The 23,657-nt window shown below is 39.6% G+C and overlaps 4 protein-coding genes across 9 annotated transcripts in view; 1 reads left to right on the top strand and 3 right to left on the bottom strand.

The window, feature by feature from the left end:
* Window positions 1-895, bottom strand: part of LOC116671711 (CD63 antigen) — a 2,981-nt gene extending 2,086 nt beyond the window's left edge. The window contains exons 1-2 of the mRNA XM_032503114.1: window positions 721-895; window positions 178-366 (exon numbers count right to left, since the gene is read on the bottom strand). Coding sequence (XP_032359005.1) covers window positions 178-366; window positions 721-777 — 246 coding nt within the window. The 5' untranslated portion in view covers window positions 778-895. The remainder of the gene's footprint in view (window positions 1-177; window positions 367-720) is intronic.
* Window positions 1-9,509, bottom strand: part of dcakd (dephospho-CoA kinase domain containing) — a 21,374-nt gene extending 11,865 nt beyond the window's left edge. Inside the window, exon 1 of the mRNA XM_032503115.1 lies at window positions 9,498-9,509. The gene's annotated coding sequence lies outside the window, so the exon portion shown is untranslated. The remainder of the gene's footprint in view (window positions 1-9,497) is intronic.
* Window positions 6,405-18,765, top strand: LOC116671707 (myosin light chain kinase, smooth muscle). 4 transcript variants are annotated; one of them, XM_032503106.1, is made up of 18 exons: window positions 6,405-6,584; window positions 6,735-7,163; window positions 8,014-8,160; window positions 8,307-8,456; window positions 8,578-8,676; window positions 9,522-9,575; window positions 9,666-9,796; window positions 9,914-10,070; window positions 10,694-11,005; window positions 11,095-11,194; window positions 11,293-11,496; window positions 12,112-12,329; window positions 13,335-13,458; window positions 13,963-14,115; window positions 15,631-15,760; window positions 15,935-16,016; window positions 16,253-16,387; window positions 18,163-18,765. In XM_032503106.1, the coding sequence occupies exons 2-18, from the start codon at window positions 6,983-6,985 to the stop codon at window positions 18,366-18,368; spliced, it is 2,583 nt and encodes an 860-aa protein (XP_032358997.1). In that variant the 5' UTR covers window positions 6,405-6,584; window positions 6,735-6,982; the 3' UTR covers window positions 18,369-18,765. The 4 variants fall into 4 exon arrangements, with proteins under 4 accessions (XP_032358997.1, XP_032358995.1, XP_032358998.1 ...); XM_032503104.1 differs by having other exon boundaries at window positions 6,412-6,584; window positions 16,247-16,387; XM_032503105.1 differs by having other exon boundaries at window positions 6,455-6,584; window positions 6,981-7,163; window positions 16,247-16,387.
* Window positions 18,766-19,317: 552 nt separating this feature from the next.
* The window catches only part of coasy (CoA synthase), a 9,966-nt gene continuing 5,626 nt past the window's right edge, over window positions 19,318-23,657 (bottom strand). For 2 of the 3 annotated variants that reach the window (XM_032503109.1, XM_032503108.1), the window contains exons 6-9: window positions 23,043-23,107; window positions 22,847-22,931; window positions 21,288-21,385; window positions 20,650-20,894 (exon numbers count right to left, since the gene is read on the bottom strand). In XM_032503109.1, coding sequence (XP_032359000.1) covers window positions 20,685-20,894; window positions 21,288-21,385; window positions 22,847-22,931; window positions 23,043-23,107 — 458 coding nt within the window. In that variant the 3' untranslated portion in view covers window positions 20,650-20,684. Of the gene's footprint in view, window positions 20,624-20,649; window positions 20,895-21,287; window positions 21,386-22,846; window positions 22,932-23,042; window positions 23,108-23,657 lie in introns of those variants that run through there. The other variant, XM_032503111.1, reaches the window with a different exon arrangement.

Below are 23,657 nucleotides of genomic sequence, written 5' to 3' on the forward strand. Positions count from 1 at the left end.
AGTGAGCAGTGTTAGAGGTCAGTCATGTCCCAAATGGCTTGAAAAACGGCAAGTGACACATTTTAATCTAGGAAACATCAACATCCAACATCCTCTCAAATTTGTTCCACAGATGCTTATTCAAATCTATGATAATACATTTTAATTCTTTGTGGAGCACAACTTTATGGTACTTACACAAGCCACCATAGAATATTTATCAAAGAATGCCCCCAAATGGCCCAAGAGGGAGACGAGGGCTATGGTGGAACCCACTGCAATGAGAACTATGGCCATTTTAATCAGGCCGCGCCCTGCAAAAGTTCCCATCTGCGAGTAAGTCAAGTGTTGCTGTACTCCGATAATGATGAGAGTAACTCCAGATGCCTGAAAAACAAATTAAACAGCTGAACATAAGTGCAATCTGCAGTGTGGAACTACATCATTGAAAGGAAGAAGAGATAGATTTTATATATAAAGATGTAGGTTGGAAATTTTTGCCATGTGTGATTAATTCAATGTACTACTCCCATCAATCCAAAAATAAATACTGTATTACACTTTAGGATAAAATCTGAAGTAGTTTATTTTCTTTTTTATCTACTAACTAGTACTAATACACGTGACCTCTTTTGAATCCCACTTCATTTAGCCCATTTAGTATTTAAATCATCCATGTTATCAATTATTGCTGTCCCTAACACTTACTCGTTAATTTACAGAAATATCCACATTACTTACCAAAAAGAGCAAATTGAAGAAAATGAAGCAACATTTGACACCGCCAAACGAGCACATTGTCAGAACTTTTTTTGTTTTTTGTTTTACTGTATAAGAAGATAAATGAGCAAAGGCGTGAGAAGCAAACGGTCCTCAGTCTAGGTGTGAAGAGAGGCAGGCTGAGCAACTGTAATTCTGTAGCGAGTGTGTCCAGGCATATGACCTTATGCAAATAAACAGGTAGCCTGATAAAATTTAAATTGACATATCACATGGAAACATATAGTCCCTGTTAGACTATTTGAATAGTAGCATTGATGAAGTGCAAATTGTAGCCTACTGTAAAATGTGACAATCTTAACATCAAGTAGTAGCCTCTACATGAGAAATATAAAGTGAATATTGACCCAATAGATGAACTTGTTTTGAAAATTACTATATGTTGTTTCTCTGTTTCTGGTTCTCATTTTAAATACACCATTGCAGGTTTACAAGATTGCTAAAGGGTCAAAACAAAAGTCAAAGATTGGCATCATGGGAGAGGACTCACATGTGTTCAATTACTTGGAAAAATGATGGTTGGCCGTGTTGTCACATATTTCATTTTTTTTGTAACTTAATCAACGCCAGTCTTGTAAAGCTTTTCCTTTTGTTAATGGTCTTTTTCCTTCTGCAAGTAATTAGTCTAAGTGAAGTCTAACTTAATATTTGAACAATGGCTGTAACCTTATTACTTCAAACTTCTAATAATAACTTTGTGTCTATCCTACTGTCTACTGTTTTTATATTACTATGTCTACATTATGCTTTTATATTGTCCATATTTAATGCTGGTCTCCAGACTTTATCCTTGCACTTTTGGACTTATTTGCACTAGCACCATGAAACACATTCTCATAGAGCACCTGACCATACATACTGAAGTACAGGGTCAGTCCCGGCCCTGTCACTGCAAGCGTCTCATGCTTATAAATCCCTTAGTACATTCATCTGGATTTTTGTTTATTTATTTTTAATTTAGTGGCTTTTCTTTTATTGTCCATATTATGCATGTGGATTTGTCATTTTCTCATCCTGTTATGATATATGTGTGTGTTGTGTGTGATGTCTTTAAGCTACTGGGACCCTGAATTTCCCCCTGGGGATAAATAAAGTGTCTATCCATCTATCTATCTATCTATCTATCTATCTATCCATCTATCTATCTATCTATCTATCTATCTATCTATCTATCTATCTATCTATCTATCTATCTATCTATCTATCTATCTATCTATCTAATTAGTTTAGACGAAGATGGTAAAGGCAGAAAGTTTTTCTAATATTTATTCCAATACAAACCCCCAGTACTGTATCTCTGTGATCTAGTCTGTCAATTTTACATTTAACTGCACTTTTCAAACAGATAATTACCTCACTCACACAAAATGTTTTTTATAAACATACAGAAAAAGAACAAGAGAATATGAAACATTATTCGTACATAAACAGAAATGCAGTTTCTTTATTTAACAGCTCAACGTGTCTGAGCACTTGGAGCTGTGTGACTACTGGAACTTGCTTCTGGGCTTCTTCCATTCTTTTGAGGACCAAGCTCTTCCCCAGAAGCTTCTCCAGCAACATATGGAGCAGCTGCAGGCCGCCTGACCCAACTCCAACAGCTGGAAAAGGACTGAGGCCTCTGGCTGCAGCACAATTATCTTTGTTACAGTGCCCATTGCCAGTTTCCTCTGTTCTTCACATCTTTTTCTATCCATTTGTGACTTTCTCTATGTCCAGTGTTTTTTCTGCTTTCTTAGAACTCATGCCAGAGTGCATCAGGCTGTGAAGGACCATGCTGCTTTCTAATTTCCGACATAACATCAGAAATTCAGTTTTTTACCCTGTCCTCATTAAACCATGGAATCACAGCGAGCTCTTTGAATGTATGTGAGGGGTAAGATCATGACAAAACAGACTCGGTTATAATGAGTTAATTATTTAAAGGATATACAGAGACTAGTTTATCTGTTAGAGGACAAGTCATTTACGTGTCCACAAGTGTGTGGTTTCATCTTTTTTCTGCTCATTACTGACTCTCTCTGTCCATGAAGCCTTGTCTACTTCTTCTTATTTGCCTGCAAATAAATTAATGCTTGAAGAGATAAAGAATATTCAGGATCACTGCAGTTGAGTCTGCATCCGTTCTCACCATCTTAAAATATAATCGATCTGGTTATTTTTAAAGTTTATTAAGGATTTCAGTGGTCTTAATTTGACCATCTTCTGTTTAGCCATCAATGCTGGTTTACAGAGTTGCTCATTTCTGCAACCACAGGAGGGCCCCATTTAACTTTCTTAACCAAACAAATGGGTCCAGCATTTGCGTTGCCATTACTCCAATTTAATGGAGTGATGGAGCATGGAATGTGTTTAATGGAGTTTGTGGGAACAAGCTAACACAGAGTCTGCATGTCTTTGAGGACTTCATGGGAACAGGAAGCAATATGATTACCATAGTTGGAGCCCTCACAGTCCTTCCCACTCTTTGCTTTTCCTGTTTTGAATTCCACAAGACTTGGTCAAACCCTCGTATGACTTCCTTCTGATGAGGATACTTGTTTGGGAAAGTGGTGGACTTATGGGTTTACTTTAGTTTACTTTGTGGAATGTTAACACATAAGCTATTTGAACAATAATGAAAGTGGAAATGTCCAAATGAATGCACTATTATCATATTATTTTTACCTTACATGGCTTATGGCTACATGGTTTCTAAAAAATGTGCCACAGTTCAGAGGAGCTGAAATCAGTGGTAAGTCCTCATTTTTCCAGTGAAACAGCTTTTCAGAATCTGTTAACTATCTTTACTTGTTTAGAATACAGATAAGAGAAAAGCAGTCTGTAGATAACGATCATGCAACAAAAGGTTAATGAGAGCACACCTAGGAGACACACCCAACCAGCAGCTATGTATCTATTGTATCTATTCCCATATCAATCGGATTAAAGGTGCTTCATTTACTATTACTACTACTACCACCACATTTTTCAAGGGCGATGTCGTGTGTTTTGATGTTCTTTTATTACATTTACACATTTCAGATCTGACTCATCAGTTAACATGAATGTAAAGAAGAGTAGGAGTAAAATCCTTATATACTGCTCTACTAATCCAAAACACAGTTTAAATATTGGGGCAACATTTTGTGAACACCAGAATGTGACATAGAAATGTACAATTTAGATTTTAGGGGAAAAGAAAGAAAGAATGCAAGAAAGAAATGCATGTACAATTTGCAAGACGTTTTTTTGTACCAACATTTTAGTAATTGATTTTGTTATACCACATAAATAAGGCGGTGGTAAAATCTAACCATGATGGAGAAAACAATAACACCAGTAAACTTGTGCTAAAGACTAACCTAGTACCTTTCTGCAGCTTCTGCAGAGGAATTCACATTAAATGTCTGCGTATCAGTGAACCGTTAAGCTTTGGGCCATGTGTGGATCAACAATCAACATGTTTTTAGCGCCAGGGGACACGTTTGTATAAGTACTGTATAAGTAAGTAAATGATGTGTGTCTTCCAATGCATGGTACAACTTATGCATACCAGTCCATGTAACTGTTTCCTGACATTCTTGCACCACCACCATTGAGGGAAATGTGTTTATTTAAAAACCACACTATAGTTATTCATCTGTTTGAGGGTAGCATTTAGAAAAATTATTATGCAACCACAATTATTGTGGTTGTAGCATTGTGAGTGTGTTACACAATAATTGTTTGGTTCATTTAAATAACTGATCAGCCACAAATACATTAATTGTCTATGTAAATTCCATCTTTCAATGCTAAACTGCATAAGCAGTCATGAAAGACAAACTTAACAAGCTCAACATTTAATGTAAAGTCATATAAGCAAGTAAATGTAAATAAAAAAGCGTACTTACACAAGAAAAATATTTAAATGGTTTCTTAAACACAGAAAAACATATAAGCATACATAAACGCACGCATTCATAATTGTGTAAAAATTACACAGTGAATTTAGACACATTGAAATAAGCTCATTGACAAACAACAATACACTACAGTATTTGTGACCAGAGGACAACTTTGAATGTAATGGATTTATCCTATAAAGTGAAATTATTTCACTTACAAAACAAAAGTAAAGGTCCAGGAGTAACAGACCAAAATAAGACTGTACCTATGAGATGAAATATTTGATTCACATGCTGTAAAGTAAAGTAAAAGTCAGTGAGTGCTTTAAAGGACCTTGAGTGAAACAGCTTTTCAGAATCTGTTAACTATCTTCACTTGTTTAGAATACAGATAAGAGAAAAGTAGTCTGTAATTAACGCTTGTGCAACAAAAGGTTAATGAGAGCATACCTAGGAGACACACCCAACCAGCAGCTATGTATCTATTCCCAAATCAATAGGATTAGAGACGCCTCATTTACAAGTGGAATTTACTCAATGGGGTTTAAGGGATGGGGTGCGCCCCAAATGTCTTCCTAGTCTTTTTGGTTTTTAACAGTCTGAGGTCTAAGGGCATTTTTACATTTCTTCTTGAATTCTTTTTTCAAGGGTATTTGCATATAACTTATCTGCATACATTTCACATCAAAATATTCCGAACCAACTCAGCTTTCTGTATAGTGACGCCGAAAATGATACCAGAGCAACGTGGCCAAAGCAGAAACATTTCTTAAAATCTCTTGTGAAAGCATACCTACACTCAGTTGTTTTGGTGCTTGAAATGAGTTTACAAAAAGTCTTGGGTTCACAAAAGTAGCATAATATATGAATAAAATAGTAAATACATGTCTAAAAAGAAATGATGGAATATTGCTTTTTGAGTAGGAGTGGTGTCTAACACCACCAGTGCATCTTTCGTCCTCCGCGGGTTAAAAGACCTCGTTAAGTCTCTCTGACTGGACCGACAAATCGATGCAGAAAAAGTTCTATTACTGGGGGGAATATCGGCATCTATAGGTTCAGAATCAGGATCAGATTAATTGCCAAGCAAGTTTCCAATGCAAGGAATTTGCCTTGGTGTATACACTAAACAATAATTAAAAAAGAATAAACAATAACACAAGTGCTACAGTCAAGAACATAAATACAGAATAGATTCATTGCACTAAAATGTAGGCTGGCGGTATGTAAAACGACAATATAACAAATATGTGAAATATAACTGTTGGCTGTACAGTTTGAGCATGGTTTGCAAAAATATTGATCAGGGGATGGGCACATGTTCACAGTATGTACTGTATGTTATGTGCAATGGCAAGGAAGGATGTGTGTTAATCCAGGATGTGTGTTAATGTATGAAGAGTGACTGTGGGTGGGATGAGAGACCCTAAGACATGCTAACATTGTCACATAGGCTGTTCTGTGCTGCCCTTGCTACTAATACGACTATGTCATTCCCTGAATACATCTAATATAAATGAGTAGATTTTCTTCTGTTGGCCTAATGTTCAATTCAGAGTATTGAAGCCACAGTTACTTTTGTTGGGGATCCATGATATGCAATTACATCATCTTTGATTATTATGGGATGGAATTAAATGTCGATTTGTCAGCTAAATAGTCATATTCACACCAGCATTACCCTATGTGTTTATAATGTCTGGCGCCGCCCCTGACTTCTCCATTTTCATTCAAAGAAGCCCAACCCCTGGAAATCTAAAGTTTTCTCGTCAGTGATTTCACTTCATAGTGTCTGTTGCACAGCAGAGTACATGCACACAGAAAGCTGCTCCACAGGCTCTTCTTGATTCCTGTGGTGACAGGCAGTGTTGCTCAACCTACTGGAAATAGGTGTTAACAGGGGGTAAAATAGCAAAACAAGACTGTGGGGTGTAGTTTTATGAAGAGAACCACAAGGTAAAATATGCTTTTCACTTTGGTGTTTCTTTCATCACTATCCACCGTAGTGCCCTCTGTTTCTTTTCAGCTTGAATGTTTTTCTCTCCCACACCCTTTCTACTCTTGTTTTTTATCACATGTCTCTCTCTCCTGCTGTTCTTTGCGCAGAGGGACATTAGAGGCTGGACACATGTGTTTTTACTGGCCTTCCGGGAAGAAGAAAAAAGGCCTGTTTCCTGTGTGGGACTGAGGGTGGGTTGTGATTTCAGAGCAGCCTGAAAGCAGAGGCTCCTCCTGTTAGCATCTCAGAGGATGTGTGAATGAAGACCACAACACACCACAACCAAGAGAGAAAGAGGAGGCCCAACTGATGAGTGACTATTTGAAACTAGTCTGGTTATAATTTTTACCCAGGGATGGATAAGGATGGCTATGATGGTGGGAAGCCAAAGACTTTTGTTTCTACTTTCCGGTTGGCCCTCAAGCCTCAAGCCAGAACTTTCTGTGTAGAGAAGCAGAAAGGTTTAGAAGATGGACTGGACACCAGTGACAGGACGTTAATGGGAAACAACAAACTGGGAGTCTTATCAACAACAGGTAAAGATTAGAAGAACAGGACTACTTTTTAATATGTGAGTTTTTTTTAATGTTAATGAAATGGACTCATATTGCAACATAATGACGCCCCATCCTGGGCCTCAGCCTGCTGCTGCCCCTAAAGGTTTTTCGTATTTTAATTTGAACTTCTTCAACTTGAATCCTTTGCATTAGGGCATTGCAAAGGCCTATCAGGGAAACGAGTACTGGGATCTGTTAGATTGCATAGTATATGGTTAACTCACCTGGGGCTAGTTGGCTACTTTTCAAAATAATAGTTTGGGGGCAGGTCTCTCTCTCTCTCTCTCTCTCTCTCTCTCTCTCTATATATATATATATATATATATATATATATATATATATATATATATATATATATATATATATATATATATATATATATATATGTATACATGTATATAAATACACATGTTCAAACACACATGTGGTGGGAAAATCTTGTTAACACCATGTCAAATTCCCCAGGCATGCACTCACAACTGTACTCCAGTAGATACAGCAACAGGTAACTGATTAAACTGAAACTTAAAACTGTTCTGCCTGGGGGTAAAACCACACACCCACACCAGTCTACAGTTTTAACAATTTCATTTTTGACTAGGTTTGCATCTACCACACGATGCATTTGAAGTTCATCTATAGATATAGATAGAGACATATCTATCAGTTAGATCAGGCCTGGAGTGGAAAAGCCCCCCAACTCTTCACTGAAACATTTACTGATGACTTCTTTTGATTGGTCAGTGGTAGAGTAAACACTGATGTATTAAGTTTGCAATATCTGAAAATGAAGAATCCCCACTGTCTTGAACTTCACCCCTCTGCTTAGATTCCAGGCTGACAACCCTGCAGGCGCTTGAAACGCCTCGCTTCAAACAACCACTCAGGGACTGTGCAGTTTTTGAAGGAAGTAATGCTACTTTTCAAGGTGTTATCACAGGAAGTCAACCTCTGAGCATTTCCTGGCTACACAATGGTAAAAGGCTGATAGCCACACTTTTAAAAATGCACACCTACCATTATGAAAAAGGTTTAAACCCCAATATCCTGTATTTAGAATGAGTTTTTTATAATCATCCTCAACAGTAAAAACATGTTTGCCTATTGTCATTTTTCACATAGGGGAGGAGGTACACTCAAATACATCCTTCAAAAATGGTGTTGCCAGTCTGACTTTGACTCAGTGTTCACCTGGAGATGCCGGCACGTATATCTGCATAGCTGAGAACACTGTTGGGAAACAATCAAGCGGTGCTGTGTTACATATCACAGGTAAAGAACTGGTAAAGTGTCAAGCTATAAACCGCCCACAGTATAATCTTTCCTTAAATAATTTATGTTAGCTTGATGTGTAGACAGCAAACCTGTTTTCACTCTTTTTGCAATGGAGCAGCAACAAAGAATATCCCCAGAGCAACCAACCATGAGCTGCACAGTGAGGTGTCCTTAGCTTCTAAAGAGAGGAACCAGCACAGAGAAGAAGAAGACAAAGGTAGACACACACCTTTGTTAAGCAGTCTAAAAAACACTTGTATTGTTTGCAAGCCTGTACAACCCTAATTTCCTTCTGCTTTTCTTCTTACTATGAATTTTTGAAATAATGAAAATGAATCACAGATGTGCCATATGCTGGTAGTGGAGAGCAGGGAAGCAGCATCAAACATATTGACAAGTGCATAGTGACAAGTAAAATTGTGAATTACATGCATTTTGTTTAGTTATTGAAACAGACTAATCGGGTCTTTAAACTTCACTCACCTGTTGCAGCTCACGGTGCATCTCATAGCCCTTAAATTGCTTCCTTGAGTCCTCCACTTGTCTCCCTTCCTTGCGTCTTAGTCCCTCCCACACAAGAGGCACAGAAGAGATGCGAGGAAATCATGGGAGGAGCGAGGCAACGGGCAAAGTGTTTTTGGAGGGATGAGACGTCCTCACCTCTGAAGCGTAACATTAATATGTCAGCTGTTTGGGAAGAGATAGCAACTCCTTCAGCTAAACGGTTTCCAGGGATGCTGATCCCTGCTTGATGCTCGCTCCTTGGTCCTCAGGGCAGACGTGAGAGCTTTAAGACGTTTTTACAGAGGAAGGACAGAACAACTTCCGGTTCAGCCGAGGACCAAGGAGTTGAGGAGCTATTAAATGAAGTGTTATGAGATGCAGCCTGTCCACTCACATGTTTCTGAAAAATGGTGTCTACCTTTTTTATTCAAAAGTGCAATACATTCTGTTGATTGCAGTTTCCCTGCAACCAAACATCACCGCTGACATGTTATTGGTTAGATACGTGTTAAACCTGCCTATAGTAGCACACACCTGTAAGTCAACCCACTTCTTCAGTCTCCACAGCTATCAGAGATATCAGCCTGCAAACAAAAGTCTCCACAAGCAAAGGTGAGTGGAGGGCACGCCACATATAAGCTTTACTTTTTTATTGTACTTCGGTCAAGTTTTATTAATGAAGCAAACTCTTATTCACCTCAGGGCCTCCTGTGGAGTTTGTAGACCCACCAGACAAGGTGGAGGTTCGAGTAGGAGAGCAGGCCCGGCTACACTGTGAGTTCAGGAGCAGCTGTGTCCCTGTGGCCTGCTGCTGGATTTACAAAAAAGGCAAGGTAATAATAACAGAGTCCTATTGGTTGTAAGTATTGTTTGATCCATTACATCATATTTTCACTTAGAAATTCAGTGCCAGTAAAGTATTATGTACTTCCACCTTGCCTCGTCATCAGGTGGTGGTAGGAGGGCCAAGGATGTCTGTATGGAGCAGTGACACACAAAGCGGTGTGGAGATCTCTCAGGCCCGTCAGGATGACACAGGCTCGTACACCGTTATAGTGCGAAACAGAAAAGGCTCTGCCCAGCATACCGTCTCCCTCAGTGTAATAGGTAAGACTCACTTTTGTCTACAGTTCAGTAGTTAAATATTTTAGAATTCTCTAGTGGCTTGAGATGATGCAACACTGGTATTTGTTGTCCCTTAAATGCATGCTCACATTAGTGTGGCTATCATCAGACCAAGCTCAATCTTTTAAGATTGAACATTAGTCTGGGGAGCCCGCTCTGTATTTTCTCTGCACAAGAGGCGTGATCAACGGGCATAGTTCAAATGTCTCTCTACGCAATTGGATAGTCCTTCATCCAATCAGACCAACGATCCGGGTGACGTACTTTGCAGACAGCGGCATCAACAGGTTCCTCCCATGGATGTATGAAGAGAACACATGTTGAATGTAATCAAAAAGCTGCTTGCCGTCGCTTCTCTATCGTTATGGTGTTAAACCCACCAATAGTGCGCAAGGTGGATGAGAAAATGCAAACGTTTCCAGACCGAGCTACAAGGCGAAATCAAATCGCTGGCAGATTGAGCGGGGTTTACCCAGTCTATGATTGCTCACATATGAAATGGGAAAATTCTCCAAAAAGCATCAAATTTTGTTACCTATCAGCAACTTATAATTACTTCATGTCTTGGCATATGTATAAAGGTATTTTGTTGAAATTCTACTCAGACCGCCCTGACCCACCAGCATCCCAGCCTGTAGTTTCCAAGCTGTCCACTCAGTCTCTGGTCCTGTCCTGGACGGGCCCCAGCTACGATGGAGGTACAGCAGTGTTGGGCTACAACGTGGAGGTCAGACAAGAGGGCCAGGACAAGCCTGAGACCTGGACTGAAGTAACAAATTGTTGCAAAAGCACAACCCACCACATACATTCAGGCCTGGAACCTCTGGGACAGTACCGCTTCCGTGTCAGAGCCTACAACTCAGCAGGGGTCAGCGAACCAAGCCAGGAGTCTGAGTGTGTCAAGATGGCGAATTCAAGTATGCTAAATTTCTAAAAATGTTTGAGAAGAGGATTTGAAATGTATTTGTCAGGAGGGCTTCATCATATGTGTCTTTGTTTGTGTCAGAGGAAAAAAAGAAGGAAGAATCTGAGTCGTACATAACAGTGACCATTGACACCGAACACAAGGCCAAGGACCACTACAATGTGCATGAGAGGCTGGGAGTGTAAGCATGTATTTAAAACTTTATTCTCATGTACTGTACGATACCAATTAGTAAACTGAAAACAGCAAAGTTGTAATGCCTCTTATTTGTTTTGCCAGTGGGAAGTTTGGCCAGGTGTTCCTGATGTCCCACAAAGACACGGGTCAGAAAGTTGCGGGAAAGTTCTACCGAGCCCGAACCTCCAAGGAGAGGGCGGCAGCTCGCAAAGAGATCAAACTAATGAACCGTCTTCACCACCCAAAACTGGTCCAATGTCTGGCTGCCTATGAAACACGCTCTGAGATGGTCATGGTCATGGAGTAGTAAGTAATTGTGGAGTGGAAAGTTTCTACTGCCATCTTTCACTAAGCAAAGCAGGAAGTGTAGGGAAGCACTGGTTTCACATCATTACATCATTGATGATGTGAAACAAGGTGAGTGGCACTAGTGGTATTAGGTGGAGGCTGGATGTTTTTTTAACAGTGATACAAGGTTTTTGAGGAATGAGATTTATCATGACTAGTGCAATTTATAAAAAAAAATCTCAAGTCAAACCATTGAAACCATAAAGTTACAGCAAACCACATGGGGAGACATGTAAAAAACATTGAAGTATGATTTGAGGAATACTGTATGTGTCTTTTGTGTAAAGTATTATTTGTAGATTGTAGTTTAGATGCTAGTTGGTCAAAAATAACAAAGCAATTAGACTACAGGATTACATTTGGATAGTCCAGATAATCTTCAACTAACAAATCTCAAAATTAGCCGACTGACTTAACACTGGCGCATTTACAGAAATGTTGATTAATGCGCATTGTCCTAATCAAATAAATAAATTTACAAACAATGTTTATAAATACTGCTTATCACTGCTAGGATCGGAACTGCAGTAGTTTTTGAAGCATGGACCTGAATGGTGTTACTTGTCTGCCCAGTATTGAAGGTGGCGAACTCTTTGAACGCATCGTGGATGACAACTTTGAGCACACAGAGCCCACCAGTGCCCACTACATGCACCAGATCCTGGAAGGCATGCAGTATGTTCACAAGCAGAATATTGTCCACCTAGACCTCAAACCAGAGAACATCATCTGTATGGATACAACTGGTACACGTATCAAGATCATCGACTTTGGCTTGGCTCGTGAACTGGGTGAGTTAGCTGGATTTGTAGAAACAAGTGATGCCACTGGGATTTCATGTCCTAATATGGTAAATATGAAGCATAATTCAAAAGGACCTTTTTTGAGAGGGTCATTTTCTTGAGTGCAGCATACAGAAAATGTGAGTAGCAGTAGCTCAGTCCGTAGGGAGTTGGGTAGGGAACTGAAATGTTGTGATTCAAGTACAGACCATGGTACAGATTGTGAATTGGGAGCTGGAAAGATGCCAGTTGCCCTTGAGCAAGGCCCGCTCACTCTGACAGCTCTCCGTTTGTGCATGATTAGGTCCTGAGCATGCTAGTGTATTTCAGGCCTGTGTGTAGTGACTAACAAAAAAAAGAGTGCAAATTGTAATTTTCCCATTGGGGATCAATAAACAGTATACATTTTGATATGCTTTTTTTTAATAACTTTTATAACAGCAGTTGTTCACTAGGTGTGGTGAATAAATCACCCAGTGTGTGTATGAGTGTACTCTTATGAATGACATATCCTATGTATATTCCTGTAAAAAGTTACAATCCAGGGAAATCCAATGGTCCAATCCAAGGCGGCAGTCAATGCTGTGCAGCCTTGTGCGCCCAGCAGGAAGAATAAAATGCTTACTACAGTAAAAAGAATTGTACATCATGTTTAACAAATGTATTTTAATATTTTGCCAACCTCTTAATATGACCAGATTTCATAATGACAACACAATGAGGTTGATACAGGATCACTCATTTTAATGCCCAAAACCATGGAGTGTTGTTTCTAATTTCCTAAATGTCTACAATGCCTACTACACAATAGCAGGTCCTTAAATAGAGAAATGCAGCAAAGCCTGTAAAGCCAATTCAGGGAGTAAATTTGGTGACGCTTCAGAAGCTGCATCTCCAGAATAGGTAGTCTATTTAGAGCTGACTTTAGCCATCTGTAAATAGGCTCATGCAAATAGAAACTGCAAAACATTCAGGGTGACATTTTGAATTTCTCATTCTCATTCTGTTCTTCAGAGGAGGGTAAACCTCTGCAGGTGATGCATGGTACGCCCGAGTTTGTGGCCCCTGAGGTGATCAACTATGAGTCTGTGGGCCTGGAGACGGACATGTGGAGCATCGGAGTCATCTGCTTTGTCTTGTAAGTCAAACGAAGGCTGTAGTGATTTAAACTGTAGCCACAGTAACATACCCTGAAAGAAAAAATGCAACTGGGGATACTTTGAAAACAGTGATCCTAGGGGCATTTTCACATTCTTCATGAAGTGTGGAACAGAGAAAAAAATTTAAAGTGAGATAAATGCCTTGTGTTTATTCTTTAGTTATCCTAGTCATATAAATACTATGGTAGTCATTTCAATACATCACCATCTTAGACTTTGTCAATGATCAAATGGCAAATTTAAGGACGTAAAATCTAAAATCTACCCAAATGAGTCCACAAATTTAGACTTGGTGCCATCTGCTGGTTATGATATATTACTACAGACCATAACAACGCTGGTAGTGCAATTCTTAAAGTCTGCAAACATTTTGTGAATAACAAGCTCAAGACAATTAATGTACCCAAGGGTCAATGTTCCTCTGTCAATGAAACATTGGACTGTGTACGTTTCATTCATTGTTAAATTGTTTTGTGTCCTAGGCTCAGTGGAGAATCACCTTTCCAGGGGAACAACGATGCTGAGACTTTGGCTCTTGTGACTGCTGCCACCTTTGAGTTTGACCAGGAGAGTTTTGAGGACATCTCTGATCAAGCTAAAGACTTTATCAGCTCCCTGTTGAAAAAAGACCGGAGGTGGGTCTGTTTTTCCCCCCTGCTCTTCTCATGATTGCCTATATATGGCCCATGGCAAATTCTCAATTTTATCACCTAAAGTATATGATACGTGTGCTCACAAACATTGTGAAACAATAACAAAGTTTCAAGCTCGGCACCTTGGATATTTCCAACCGTTTGCAGATAATTTTACTAAGTACCAAACCATTTAGCAAACTCTAAATATGAGTCAGGGAGAGCCATGATTTAATTTATGCAGCAGATAATCCACGGCTGCTTCACAGTGAACTCAGGAGACTGTTGGCATTTGACCATAGACTGTTAATATTAATGGACAGAGCATGTGTGACGTCACCAATTGGTTTGTGGAGATCTGAAATGAGTTGTCGAAGTTGCCATTACGGGTGTCCCCACCCGATGTGAGTCGCGTGCAGATGTGTTACGCATGTGTCACTTTGCGACAATGACAGATTTCACGCAGATCTGTTCTGCTGTTAGCCACAGAATAATGAGATGCATTACACAGCAGTAAGTTATTATTTAGCGTAAGGCATCACATTTTCACGACATGATCCCTGATGTTGTTCTAGATTACAGGCTGAAGCAGCCTACAAGAATCGGCTAACAAGAGACTTCTGTAATGTCAGTACAATAAAAATGGGCCAACAAAATGAAGTTTGTTCGCTGCTGGCTACAAGTTAGCAGTCAAACACAACAAATGCTGGCACTTGAATGGCGTTTTGAGCCAACATCAAACAATCATGTTATTGTTATTGTTATTGTTTATAATAAGAAAGTTTATTATTTTATGGATTTCACAAATTTTAGACACGCCCTGTCAGTTGAATGGCATTTTGAGCTAACATTAGCAATCAAACCGTTTAAATCTGAGGCATGCGCAACTCACATCTGCACTCGACTCACATCGGGTAGTGACAACGGGCACAACCATCCTGGTTGCGGATGTGACGATTTTCGACGAGAGGGAGGAGTGAGGGAGGAGCCATAGAGTGTTGGGCGTTATCTGACTGGGACGTTAGTCGAGAGTTGGCAATGCTGCTTGCACTCTATGTTACACACTTGCACACTGGCAATCTGGATGCAACTGCTGCTGAAAGCTTGCCTACATAATACAAGGGAAGATTTAGCATTGCTAGGTTTAAATGACTTTGTCCCATAGTTATACTATATAGCAGACAAGCTTCAAACTGTCAATCACATCAAAGACATGTCCTAAAACACCCCCTGCTTTATTGTGGATTTTAAAATCAACAAGACTATTATTCAAAAAATCAACATCATTCTGTATTGCAAAAGACCTAAAACTAGCGATTGAGACCATAAACTCATTGTGAAAATGCTTGTTTTGTCTTTTGCAACCACATGTGTTGCCCCCCGCTGGAATTCAGATAGAATGCAGGTTTTATACACTTGTCGAAGTACTTTGCCGAACTGGATGCTTTGTCCATAAATGTTAACAGTCTTTGCATCTGACAGCCTTTGCTTTGCCCTCTCTCTTCACCTGCCCTCTAGATGCAGGTTGTCATGTACCGAGGCCCTCGCCCACCACTGGATGGCCTCTTTTACCCCACTGAACCACAGACCCTCCAAATCCCTTAAAAAGGCGAAGATGAGACGCTTTCTGGCCAAGCGCAAGTGGAAGGTAGCACACCTTTAAAATCACTATATTGCTGTTAGCCCAGCGGTGGACAGATGGAACAATTTTCTTATCAGTACTTCCTTACGATGACATTTCAATCCATTATCCTATATAAACCTTAAGCTTTGGTATGAGTGTGGTTTCTCATCCAGTGCTATTTGTCCTTTAAACTTCTAGAAAACTGGCAAGGCTGTTTTGGCCCTACAGCGGATGTCTAATCTCTCTAACAGGCCAGACTCTCCTGGCAGCTCCTCAGAGGGTAAGACTGATAAAGAGACACATACACACACACACACACACACACACACACACACACACACACACACACACACCACACACACACACCACCCACAGCACCCTGATTTGTCCTGGAGCTACATACATATGGCAGATGACTCACAGTTTTCAATTGTCACTTCAAGTTTACCCTTTTGTGATCTGTAAAGCCTTGTTTCCGTTTTATTCATCATCATCATCCCTCTCATCCAGAGCCAGGCTGGAGCCAAGAGGCAGAGAAGGCCATCCAGTCACTGGATAAGCAGCTTCAGAGTGAACCCCGCTTCCAGCATGCCCTGAAGGACGCCACCCTTCCCAAAGGAGCAACAGCTCGGCTAACATGCCTCGTGAATGGTAGAGTGACAGAACTGTGTTGCACTTCATTACATAATGCCCCACCACGTTCTGCAAGGGAAGCAAAAAAGGCAATACTTTCTGAAATGCTCTTATAAATCATAAAGTGGCTGCCATGATTGATATTTTCTTTTCATTAACAATGGATCAAATGACTACTTATATTTAAAAGGGTTTGATTGATTGTATCTTAGTATGTGAATAGAGGTATTGATGTTGATAGATCTTATGGACGATTTCACAGCTCATCATAAAACGGTTCTGCAGCTCCTATCAGTTCTATTGAGCATTTTTAGCGTTTTTATCATCTTTCAACAAACTTGACTTTCCCGTTTTGAACAACTATCCTAGCTCTGTCCAAAGATAACTTAATCCAACTATCGGCACCCTTTTTGTTGATGTTATATCTATTTGTTTAATCTAACTAAAGTGTGGGAACATGTGGTTTTATATTGGGGTCATGTACCAAATATTTCTTTGCCATGAACTTAAACTTTCTGGAGTCTCTGCTGGTTGCCAGGCACTGTAACGACTAGCCAGGAAGTACTTTGTTATCTTTGGACAAAGCCAGACTACCTGTTCTTCCTGTTTCTAGTCTTTGTGCTAAACTAACCGACTGGAGGTTCAAACTTACTGTTGTGTTCTTCTCATCTCTGGAGAGTGTTACACTACATTTACATACATATACATTTTGTTTGATGTATTAAGACTAGCAACTTTGGTCTGTAGAGGATGCTGTGCCCCTATGCCTCCACATTATTCTGCAGCACTTAGAAGTCCCAGCCGTTTATGTACGGGTTCTTTTTGTGGACTACAGATCCTGTTTTAACACCATAATACCAACAAAACATTTTAAGAAATTAAGGCAACTAGGTGATACTACATCTGTGTCATGCAGCTGCAATTTTACTGAACTGCCATAACAAGTGTGCTGACTTTTCTATATCTGTGTGGTTTGGCAACTCCACAGTTCAACAGAGAAAGCAGCTGGAAAAAATTGTACACACTGCCTCAAGATCAGTAACTGTGAACTCACTTCTATATCAGAAATTTATGTGAACCGCATCCAGCGAAAGGGACTGAAAAAAAACCCACACACCCTGCTAACCCTACTGGTGACACACCCCTCAGGAAAAAGACTAAAATTGAATAAATCCAAAACATCCTGCTTAACAACACCTGCTGTAGAACCATTCAGCTACTCAACGGCTCCTCAACAGCACCTCATGGATAAAATGCACTGACACTTTGTAACGCTTGACCTCAGGGGCGTAGCACAAAATTCTGGGCCCTGTAGAAAGGCATTTTCCATGGGCCCCTCCCCACATCCACAGCTATTCATTCCAGCATCTTTTTGGGCCCTTCTCACATGAGGGCCCTGGGTAATCAATCCAACGCCCCTGCTTGACTGCATTGACTTGTAGGGTGACTTTCAGCACTGGCACTTTACTTTTCAAATTATTTACATATTTTATCAAGGGTTAAATTGTGTGTGCGTGTGTGTCGGTGTGTGTGGTGTGTGTGTGTGTGCGGGGGGGGGGGTGTTTGACAGGCATTGGTGGTCCTGCTATGAATGCTTTGTTCTTTTAAGGACGTTGCACCAAATTCCTACTAATTTAGTCGCATGGCAATAAATGATTGAATCTGGAATTGAATCTTTAACCCTTCAGACATGTGATGTTAGTGTATTTAATTATATTCTGTCCTATATTTTATGATATTGATGATATGATATTATTTTTATATTGAGTAATGTTCTATTGTCTCAATCCCAGGTTACCCACAGCCGAAGGTAAAGTGGCTGCAGAATGAGAAGCCGGTGTCTGAATCAAACAGAGTGACCATAGAGCAACATGAAGACGGGCTCTGCTCTCTGGTTCTGGCTGGTTTGGAGCCTTCTGACTCTGGGGTTTATGTGTGCAGGGCCAGCAACAAGCTGGGGGAAGCAATGTGCTCTGCCAAACTGAAAGTGGAGATATGATTGTGGAGAACCAGTGAAGGCAACAACTTAAGATTTCCTTTATTTGGATAAAGCCTGGACTTTGACGTGACACAGCTCAGTGCACAGATTGACAATTATTAACTCACTCCCACACTTAAACCCTGCTTACACAAAATATCTAGGCAGAAAAGGTGTGTTTGGAGAGAATAATTGGGTTTGGACACGCATACCCAGCGCCCTTTTTGTTTCACAAGCTAACAGTTACTAGTGCACCAAGTCTGTATTCTTTAAATATGTAGTCAGCATGTTTAGCAAGGTTTTGTTGCACTGAAACAAGGTGATATCATGCAACTGTGGCTGACCTCAGCACCGTTCACACAAGTCACATTAAAATTGTACATTTTGCATATTGTTCAGATGTAAATGTTTTTAAAATGCGTTATCATTAAAGGCAGAATCCAAGGGAAAAAAATACTTTGGTAGGTATACTTCCAATCCAAACTAAGCATACTATTTTCCATGCTATTTTGGATTACATACCAGACTTCTAATCAACTTTAACATCAAATGTAAATAAATTTGGTCCATTAGCCAATGCCTTAAAGGTGCACTATGAGTTCCTGCATGGTTTCAGCGCAATTTCATTTTGTCTCAACTTGTAGGCATCTCTCCTTGATCCGCTAGCTGCCTGCCCCTAAATACACTGTGAAAAAGTCCGGTCTCGGGAGACAATACAGGGGTAATAAACGTCAAAGAATCAGTGGCGGCACAGGCTGTGCACCAAAAAACAACAGCCAATCACCAACAAGATGGTTTGGGATGGGGGATAGTGACAGTTAGTCAGTTAGGCATGACAGTTATGGAAACAGGGGGAGGGGTGAGCTTGCTCTGTTTTGTTTGGTATTTACTTTGAACGTGAACAGAAGTCACATCATGCAGGAACTCATAGTGCACCTTTAAATCAGTGAGAAAAAAGCAGAGATCACTCATGGGTTTAAAAACAATATATTTAATGCAAAGCTAATTCTTAAAAGTATTCCACTGAGTTTCCAGGTTACAAGCAAGATTTAAATTTCTCACAAACTGTATGACCAAATGACACCTCACTGACTTTACCAGGCAATCTTTGTACTGTAATATTAAGGTATGGTTAAAGCAATGAAACAGTATTTCCTTCTCCTTATGTAAACAGTGGTTTATAGTTTCTTTGGAGGATCTGACAAGAAATTTACCATTAGCTAAACACAACATGCTCACTGTGCTGTTCCTTTTGGCTTTTTCAGGTACGTTCAGAGACGTGAATATTTTAATGTTCAGGTGAGCTCATTCTTGGATTGAAATTCAAGTTTTTTCCACACTTTATTAAATGATATTTCAAAGATATTTTTTTATTAGTCAATGTACAGTTTGACAATGTCATCTTTCTGAGTGCCCAGTGTATTTCAACGTCTACACTGACAGTATAACATATTCTACCTATTGCACATATTTCTCAAATACAATGTACATTGTTTGGTAGTTTATAATGCCTCATTTGATAATGATAGTGAATTTGTTAAAATATTCTCCCACCTCTGAAACCACAAATAACACTATATTTAATCCTATGATTAAACAGTGGCAATCATGCAATCTTTCAACAATTGTACCTCACCTTTCCCTTACCATTAACTGCTTTCCAAGCTAAATTCATATTCATTATTCTTAGACATGGAAAAAAAGACAGAAGTTGTGTCATCAGCTGACAAGGTGCCCAAAATGTTAGACTTTGCTGAGAGGTTAGGCCTTAAAATGATCTGGGATTGCTGAATGTTTAGCATACCACTTAAACAACAGCACCTATTTGGCATACCAAACATAAAAATATATATTTGAATGAAATAAACTTTTTATAAACTTTATTAAACCCAAACAGGAATTCCAGCTTTCAAATTCCAAAATCATTTTGTCCGGGATCATTGATAAAGTTGTGGTTTTCGTCAACCATCTTTAGACTAAGCATCTTAAATTATAATTATATAGATTTTAAAAACTTGTGGTCACTCATTTAGGCACAGAGTGTTGGTCAAAGAAGTGAGAGTGCTTGTTGGGTTTGCTGCAATGGCACAGTCCTCATTTGTTTCTCAGGCAGCGTTTCCTTATGTGGATCAGTCATTAGTGCACACATGTCCCTGGGCCTGACACATGCTTTTTCTGTATTCACGGGGTCACAGCTGGGATGATGTAGTGACCAATGCATGTCCCTCTTACCTGTGTTGGATTCTCTTCTGAAGAAGATTCCAAGCTTTCAGTACCTTTAAAATAAAAGAAAGTGGGAGAATTATTACAAAAATACAGTTTTCTTATTTCACAGCATCAAATTATTTCATGTAATGCAGATGTGTAGACCCAACACTCTTGGCATGACGAGCGTCTGACCTGTTTCCGAGTAACCTCTGGCTCCCACAGCGTGCTGAGCACCACGTTGGCGTGCCCTACTTGCTTGCTGCTGGACCACTGACTCTGCAGCCGGCGCAGGGCATCCTCTGGGGTCACACCGTCTCGCTCTGTTATCCTTAACACTGCCTGAGAGGGTAGGGGTAACAAGGGGAGGCAGGTGGGATAGGTTACCAAGGTTAAAGCCAGTGTGTGCAGAACTTTAAAATGTCCAACTTTGGCGCCCTCTAGCGGTAGGTCCCCCCTCCAAAAAACTGACTTCCGATATCCACAACTTTTCTCCACATGCACAACACATTAGTGCATCTTACCACTGGTTATACTTTACTTCCTAATGAAAACTAAACATTTTGTCACATTGCTGAATTCTGTAACCATTGCTTTCAGTGAGAAATGCTGATGCAGCGACCCCGTTTTAACCAAGTATAAAGTAAGAAGACTTTACGTTGTTACATTTTCCTTACAGACATTCAAGCCAATGTGACTGTGTTTGTTGCATTGAGGACTGTTCATACATATTACCTCCTCCTCAGGGATGACAGTGACCCAGACTTCATGGACCATGTCGGTCCAGCCGGCCTCCAGAAGAACTGCTGCATCCAACACACAAACTTGTTTCCCTGCAAAGAGAAAAGATCACATGCCCACTGTGGGAATCTCTTGAAATACAAAGTGAGGGGACCGTTTCTTTATCATCTTTACATGTCAAAAGGATCAGTACATTAGCTTAACAGAAAAGAAACAAAAACTAATTTCACTGCTAAACAAGACTTATCAGTCAAATAAAAAAAAATAAAAACTGGGGTAGAAGATGCCTTAAGCACTTTACTAAACTTTCTGAATAAGCACCTGGAAGGTCCTGGCACTCATGCCAGACTTTTATTTATGGATTTTTCATCAGCTTTTAATACTATCCAGACACATATTTTAGCTTGGAAACTGCCTACCTATTTTAATCTTTGTCGGCTGGATTGTAGATTTTTTAACATGTAGATCTCAGAGGGTTATGGTGAATGGCTCTGTTAGAGCAGTGCTCCTCTTCCACTGGCTCTCCTCAGGGATGTGTCCTGTCTCCATTTCTGTATATTTTTTACACCAATGGCTGTAGAAACCAGCATAAAAACAGGCACTTTCTGAAGTTTGCTGATGACACGGTCATCATTAGCCTGCTCCGTAAAGATGAATCTGAGCATGGGAAAGTGGTGGATGACTTTGTCCAATGGTATGATGAGGCCTTTCTCCAATTAAATGCCACAAAAAACAAGAATATTGTCATTGATTTTAGGAAAGTATCCCTCCCACCATCTAAGACTTTCATTAAGGGAACTGGAATTGAGTTTGTTGAACAGTACACCTATCTGGGAACCGTCATCGATAAAAACCTGAAGTTTGATGTGAATTGTGATGCAGTCTGTAAAAAGGGACAGCAACATTTTTACTTTCTTAGGAAGTTACTTTTAATGTAGATAGGAAAATTAGGTCCTGATTTTATAAATCTTTAAATCGGTTCTTACTTTTGCCATGATTACTTGGTACGGTAACCTGAACATCAGGGACAAAAACCACATCAGCCAAATTGTAAAGATGGTTGGCAAGGTTTCCCACAGTCCCCCTTGATGGTTACCTTTGACCAGCAAGTACTTCGCAAGGCTTGGTTTATATTAGACTGCACAAACCATCCCCTTCATTCTGAGTTTGTAACACTCCCCTCAGGTTGCCGATTTAAGAGCAATAGGAATAAAAACTCCTTTGTCCCTTGTGCAATTACTCGGCTTAATTTGCACATATAATGTAGTACTTTCTTTTTTTATTTTTAGAGATGTGCTCCAGTGGTGATAAATTGAGTTGTGTGTATTACATAGACATATACATTTTTTTTTGTACTCAAGTCTTTGTGTTGTTATCTTGTCTATCTGTATGTTGCTTGAATGTGTTTAATTTTTATCTTTCACTTCTGACTGCACATCAAGTTTCCCATTTGGCATAATGAAGTAAAGTAAAGACAGAAAACCCTATATTCCACAGAATTATTACTACTATTATCATTATATACTAATATTATAAGCAAGTCCATACATTACCTTCCTCTCTGGCTTGGCTGATTCTGTTCTTCACCAGAAGTGCAATCTCAGGCCATACAATGTCTGTTAGGGCTTTTAACCGCTCCTGTAAAAAACAGCATTTTTGGTAATACACAGTGATACACAGTGGTGTAGTCGGATGTGTCATTTCCAATGTTGTGATGTGCTGAAACATTCTTCATACTCTTCATTTTACCTGGTTTCCAAAAACCTTCCTTCCTAATACACGTCTGTTGATGGTTTTGTCTCCATTCAGAAGATCTAAAAGGGACGAAAAAAACTCATCATTGCACTGGAACACAAATCATGCAGCATAACATGTACAAGACAACAAGCTATTGGGCGATCAGTTTTTGTGGTAGTCAATGAAAATGATGCAACCTAATGCTTTGATGCTAGATCAATTTATGTGCGGTCATGCTTTTGTCTCAGACACTCCAGGATAATGTCAAAATTGTTAATGCTTTATCAAAATTGGATTAGTGCTGCTTTGATATTACAACTTGATATGTTTGACATAACTTTATGACATATAGAACAGTTATGGCCTTTCAAAGTTTTCAATTTTAACATTTCAACTTCTCAGGTCTAGCAGGGTGATGTCTTACAGTAAAACGTGTCCTAGAGAGATCAAGTTTTTTTACAACGTTTACTGACACTAATCTGAACCTACAGTATCTTTACAATGTCCATATTATAAAAAAAACAAAAACAAAACACTTTTTCTGGGATTTGGGGTGTTATTTTGTGTCTATGGTGCTTCCACACGCATTCAAACTTGTATTTTGAGTGAGATACAGGTTTCTGAATG

Source organism: Etheostoma spectabile, chromosome 21, assembly GCF_008692095.1.
Source record: "Etheostoma spectabile isolate EspeVRDwgs_2016 chromosome 21, UIUC_Espe_1.0, whole genome shotgun sequence".
Lineage (NCBI taxonomy): Eukaryota > Metazoa > Chordata > Actinopteri > Perciformes > Percidae > Etheostoma > Etheostoma spectabile.